The 5,542-nt window shown below is 48.7% G+C and overlaps 1 protein-coding gene across 1 annotated transcript; it reads right to left on the bottom strand.

Moving 5' to 3' along the window:
* Positions 1-396: 396 nt before the first annotated feature.
* NPBWR1 (neuropeptides B and W receptor 1) lies at positions 397-1,383 on the bottom strand. The gene has a single exon (XM_007952220.1). It carries the CDS (start codon positions 1,381-1,383, stop codon positions 397-399), a length of 987 nt encoding a protein of 328 aa, XP_007950411.1.
* Positions 1,384-5,542: the final 4,159 nt, after the last annotated feature.

Raw genomic sequence — 5,542 nt, 5'->3', positions numbered from 1 at the left:
GGATACCGACCACCTCGGGAAGGGGAGTGGCGAAGGACAAGGATGCCCCAGAAATGCTGACCGCTGACTTCTTCCTCTCCTTAATTCCCACAGCACCAAGCGTCAGAGCCAGTTCAGTTCCCCGCCCACCCCCACCCCCCAGCTTTAGAAAGCTTCAGTATGTTGTTGGCATCCGCTATGGTCCTGAAGTTGGCGCGAACATCTTCATTATCTTGCACGTTCTGTAACCTAAGCATTTCAGGTGCAATAGGTCTGGAGTGGGGCCCAAGAAAGTATTTCTAGTGGCTTTCAAGAGGACTCCGGTGTTGCCACCGGGGACCTCGCTCTAAGAACCTCTCCCCTCTCTTTCTACGCAGCAGGCCAAGGCCAGCTGGCAAGAACCAGGAGGGAGGCCGGTCAGGGGGCAGCACGGCACGCCAGCAGCTGATTGAGGCTCCTGCGAAAGTTGTCGTCCAGAAAGGCATAGAGAAAGGGATTGAGGCAACTATTGGCATAGCTCAAGCTGGTGATGAAGTAGGACACAGCGACGACAAGGGGAGTCTGCGGGAGGTCGGTTGTGAGCACCACTACAGTGCTAAGGTGGTAGGGCGTCCAGCAGAGTAGGCACACGGCCAGGATGGCCACCACCAGCAGGGTCACTCGCTTCTTCGCGCGATCCAGGGCCTTGGCATGGCTGTCTAGCCGCATGGAGCGCAGCCGGCATAGCAGGGAGATGTACAGGGCGCAGATGGCGGTTACCGGGAGGGCGAAGCCCAGCACCAGAGTGTAGAGACGACTTGCGCGCCACCACCAGGCCTCTGGCTGCGGGAAGATCAGCACGCACTGACGCCGTCCCTGCTCGTCGTCGAGTCTCGCGAACACGGCGAAGGGCAGCACGACGAGCGTGACAAGGCACCACACGGCTAGGCTCACAGCGCGCGCGGCGCCGTACGACCGGCCGGCCACCCGGCGCGATTCCGCAGTGGCCAGCACCACGAGGTAACGGTCGGCGCTCATAACGGTGAGGAAGTAAAGGCTGGAGAAGGTGTTGTAGTGGTCGATAGCCACAATGAGTTTGCACATTAGCTCCCCGAAGGGCCACTGGCGCAGCAGGAAGTCGGCTATGTTGACAGGCAGCACGAGGGTGAAGAGCTCATCGGCGATGGCCAGGTTGAGGATGAACAGGTCCGTGACGGTCCTCCGACGCGGCGCTCGCAGTAGCACCAGCAGCACAGCAGAGTTGCCCGTGAGCCCCACGGCGCAGATCAGCGCGTACACTACAGGCACTGCTACCGCCAGCGGCTGCGGCAGCGGCGGCGGGTTCGATTCATTGAAGCAGCCTGGCGTGGGGTCCGGGCAAGAAGAGTTGGCCAACCCTGGCCCGGAGGACGATGCGTAGTTCATCTCCGCGGTGTCTCACGTGGGTTCCCAGCTCTTCTCCTGCCGGTGCAGGGGAGCAGCGGTCCTGTCTACGCCGGCCGCGGGTCGCTGCAACTCTGGGCTGGAAGAAGATTGGAAAGCAAGGGTTAGCTGTTAGAGAGGGAGTTCCGGTGGCGTAATGCCTAAGGCATTTGACTGATAACTAGAAGGCTGGTGGTTCGAATCCATCAGCCACTTCTCGGAAGGAAGGTTGAGCAATCTACTCCTTAGTGATATCGCCTTGGAAACCCAAGGAGGGGTCGCTATGAGTTGGGTCCCAATCGAAGGCAGCGAGAGAAGAGAGGAGTGGTCCCCAGCACCGCAGGCGGCGCCGCAAGCCTCCCCCACGTGATCGCTCTCTGCTACCTGTTGAAATCTCATTCCAGCCAGTTGACTGACTATATCAAACGAAGTACTAAAAGGAAACACAAAACGCAGTGCCACAAGTCGATTCCTACCCATAGCGACTCTATAGGACAGAGTAGAACTACCTCATAGGGTTTCAAAAGCTGTAAATCTTTACAGAAGCAGACTGCTTCATCTTTCTTCCACGGAGTGGCTGTTGGGTTCCAATCATGACCTTTTGGTTAGCAGCCGAATGCCTTAACTCCTGCCCCACCAAAGCGCCCTGCTAGAGAAAAGAGTCCTTAACCTTTTACTTAAAATGCAAACCTATCTCCCCAGCCTTAAGACAACCTAGAGAACCCGGGTCACCCAACATAATTACTCTGTGGTGGGCTTCTATTCCCCTAGGTTTTTCCGCATTCTCGGTAACACCAAGCTCAACAGCAATCTTGCCCTTACCTGGCCGGCAGGGAAAAGGGTCTGCCTTTCCTGGAGCAGTAGTGAGAGGAACCGTCAGGTCTGGCCTCCGCTCAGGGTGCTCACCCAGATGAACAAGCAACACACTCCTCTGTGCACCCCGCCTGCGCGTTCTGAGCGCAGGACAGCGCAGCCGCTAGCTGCGCTCTCTCGCTGACCCGACCACCTGGGCTCCTGCCCAGAGCAAGTAAAACATCAGCTCTGCTCAAAAACAGGCAATAGCTTACTCAAAAATTCTTTTTTTCATCCTACTAGTAGTGTAGCTTCACTCCATCTGAAGCAACAAACAAAACTCTGTTTAACTAACTGAATTTAAGAAAATTAGGATGCTACTGGTCTGTTTTAAAAAGAGAAAGATGCAATTGACACTTCCATTTCATTTTTAAACACCATACCCTGAATGAGCTAATGTATTTTAAATCTGAATTACAGGTATATTTTATTGCTATATACAAGGAAAATATGAGTGCAATATTAAAATCTAGATCACTCATTTTTTTACTCTTGTCTTCAGGAATTACAATATGTTAATACCAAAGAGTGGTCCAAGATTTGAGATACTTTCATGCTTTCTAAAAAAGATGTGTAAATAAAGACTTGATTAATAAAAGATGGATTGGTTCTGAAAGTCTTACAGTGTACCATCATTTAATATATGTTGCATAGAAAGTTGCAAGTGGTTCAACTGATGCTCAGGGTTCTCAGAGGCACAGTGGCTACCCAGAAGAAGCAGCATGATGTCATCAGGGGACGCAGAGCACAGTGAAAGCCTGGACCAGAGAATGCTGCCTCATGGAACCTTGGGTTCTTTCTTCCTCTGTCACAAGGAAATCACTTTCAGCATCTCACCTGTTGCTTTGAGGCTTGAATGAAATAAACTAAATATTACTTCTCCCCGTTTCCTATTTTCTGTTTCCACTTTCCCTTTGGGAGAGCCAGGAAATTGAGAAACCTGTTTCTCTCTACTAAATTTCCCTTCCACATTGTTGTTGTTGTTAGGTGCCGTCGAGTCACTTCCAACTCATAGCGACCCCATGTACAGCAGAATGAAACACCACCCAATCCCACGCCAGCTCCATGATCCTTGCTATACTTGATCCCATTGTTGCAGCCACCATGTCAATCCATCTCGTAGAAGGCCTTTCCCTCTTCTGTCAACCCTCCATCTTACCAAGCATGACCTCGTTCTCCAGGAAATGGTCCTCTCTGACAACATGACCAAAATAGGTGAGACGAAGTCTGGCCATCCTCGCTTCCAAGAGTCATCTCAGCTGCACTTCCTCCAGGACAGATCTGTTAGTTCTTTTGGTAGTCCATAGTACCTTCAGCATTCTTAGCCAGCACCACAAATCAAAAGCATCAACTCTTCTTCGGTCTTCCTCATTCATTGTCCAGCTCTCACGTGCATATGAGGCAAATGGAAATATCATGGCCTGTGTTAGGCACACCTTAGTCCTCAAGCAGAAATCCTTGCTCCTCAGCACTTGAAAGAGTTCCTTCACAGGCAACCTGCCCAGTGCTACACATCTTCTAATGTCCTGACTGCTGTTTCCATTGGCGACAATTGTAGAACCAAGCAACATGAATTCTTTGACAACCTCAATCTTTTCTCCATTTACTGTGATGCTGCTTATAGGTCCAGTTGTGAGGATTTTTGTTTTCTTTATATTGAGATGTAATCCATACTGCAGACTGTATTCTTCAACTTTCATCAGTAAGTGCCTGAAGTCATCCTCATATTCAGCAAGCAAAGTTGTATCGTCTGCATATCTCAGGTTGTTAATGATTCTTCCTCCAATCCTGATGCCATGTTTCCCTTCATATAGTCCAGTTTCTTGGATTATTTCCTCAGCATATTAATTTAATAAGTGTGGGGAAAGGATACAACCCTGATGCACTCCCTTCTTGATTTTAAAACATGTAGTGTCCCCTTGTTCCATTCAAATGACAGCCTCCTGGTCAAGGTACAGGTTCCTCATGAGTACAATCAAGTGTTCAGAAATTCCCATTCTTCTCAATGCTATCCATAATTTGTCATGATTCACACAATCAAATGCCTTTGCATAGTCAATAATGCACAAGTAAACACCTTTCTGGTATTCTTTGCCTTGAGCCAAGATCCATCTGACAGCAGCTATGATATCCCTTGTTCCACATCCTCTTCTGAATCCAGCTTGCACCTCTGGAAGTTCCCTGTCAATATACTGCTGCAACCATTTTTGAATTATTTTCAGTAAGATCTTACTTGCGTGTGATATTAATGATGTTGTTGTTGTTAAGTGCCATCAAGTCGTTTCTGACTCATAGTAACCCCATGCACAGCAGAACGAAACACTGCCCTATCCCGTGCCAGCTCCACAATCCCTGCTATACTTGAGCTCATCATTGCAGCCACCATATCAATCCATCTCGTTGAAGGCCTCCCCCTCTTTCGTCAACCCTCCACCCTACCAAGCATGACATCCTTCTCCAGGGAATGGTCCTTTCTGACAACATGACCAAAATAGGTGAGACAAAGTCTGGCCATTCTTGTTTCCAAGGAGCATTCTGGCTGCACTTCCTCCAGGACAGAACTGTTAGTTGTTTTAGCAGTCCATGGTACTTTCAACATTCTTCGCCAGCACCACAACTCAAAAGCATCAACTCTTCTTCGGTCTTCCTTATTCATTGTCCAGCTCTCACATGCATACGAGGCGATTGGAAATATCATGGCTTGTGTCAGGAGCACCTTAGTCCTCAAGGAGCTATCCTTGCTCCTCAGCACTTGAAACAGTTCCTTCGCAGTTGACTTTCCCAATGCTACACGTCATCTAATGTCCTGACTGCTGCTTCCATTGGCATCGATTGTAGAACCAAGCAACGTGAATTCCTTGTATTAATGATAATGTTCGATAATTTCCACATTCTGTGGGATCACCTTTCTTTGGAATGGGTACAAATATGGATCTCTTCCAGTCAGTTGGCCAGGTAGCTGTCTTCCAAATCTCTTGGCAAAACTGAATGAGTGCCTCCAGCACAGCATCCATTTGTTGAAATATCCCAATGGGTATTCCATCAATTTCTGGAGCCTTGTTCTTTGCCAGTTCTTTCATTGCAGCTTCAACTTTCTCCTTTAGTACCATTGGTTCTAGATCTTATGCCACCTCCTGAAATGAATGAAAATCGACCAGTTCTATTTGGTACAGTGACTCTGTGTATTCCTTCCATCTTCTGATGTTTCCTGCATCATTCAATGTTTTGCCCTTAGAATCTTTCAATATTGCAACTTGAGGCTTAAATTTTTTCCTCAATTCTTTCAGCTTGAGAAATGCCGAGCATGTTC

This window comes from Orycteropus afer, unplaced genomic scaffold (genome assembly GCF_000298275.1).
Source record: "Orycteropus afer afer isolate SDZICR_OR568_19922 unplaced genomic scaffold, OryAfe1.0 scaffold00329, whole genome shotgun sequence".
NCBI classification, from domain to species: Eukaryota; Metazoa; Chordata; class Mammalia; order Tubulidentata; family Orycteropodidae; genus Orycteropus; species Orycteropus afer.
Note: the sequence above shows the minus strand (reverse complement) of the source record. Positions and strands in the feature narration are given on the sequence as shown.

Excerpts from the sequence above, each read along its gene's own strand:
- NPBWR1 (XM_007952220.1), bottom strand. The coding sequence starts at position 1,383 with ATGAACTACGCATCGTCCTCCGGGCCAGGGTTGGCCAACTCTTCTTGC.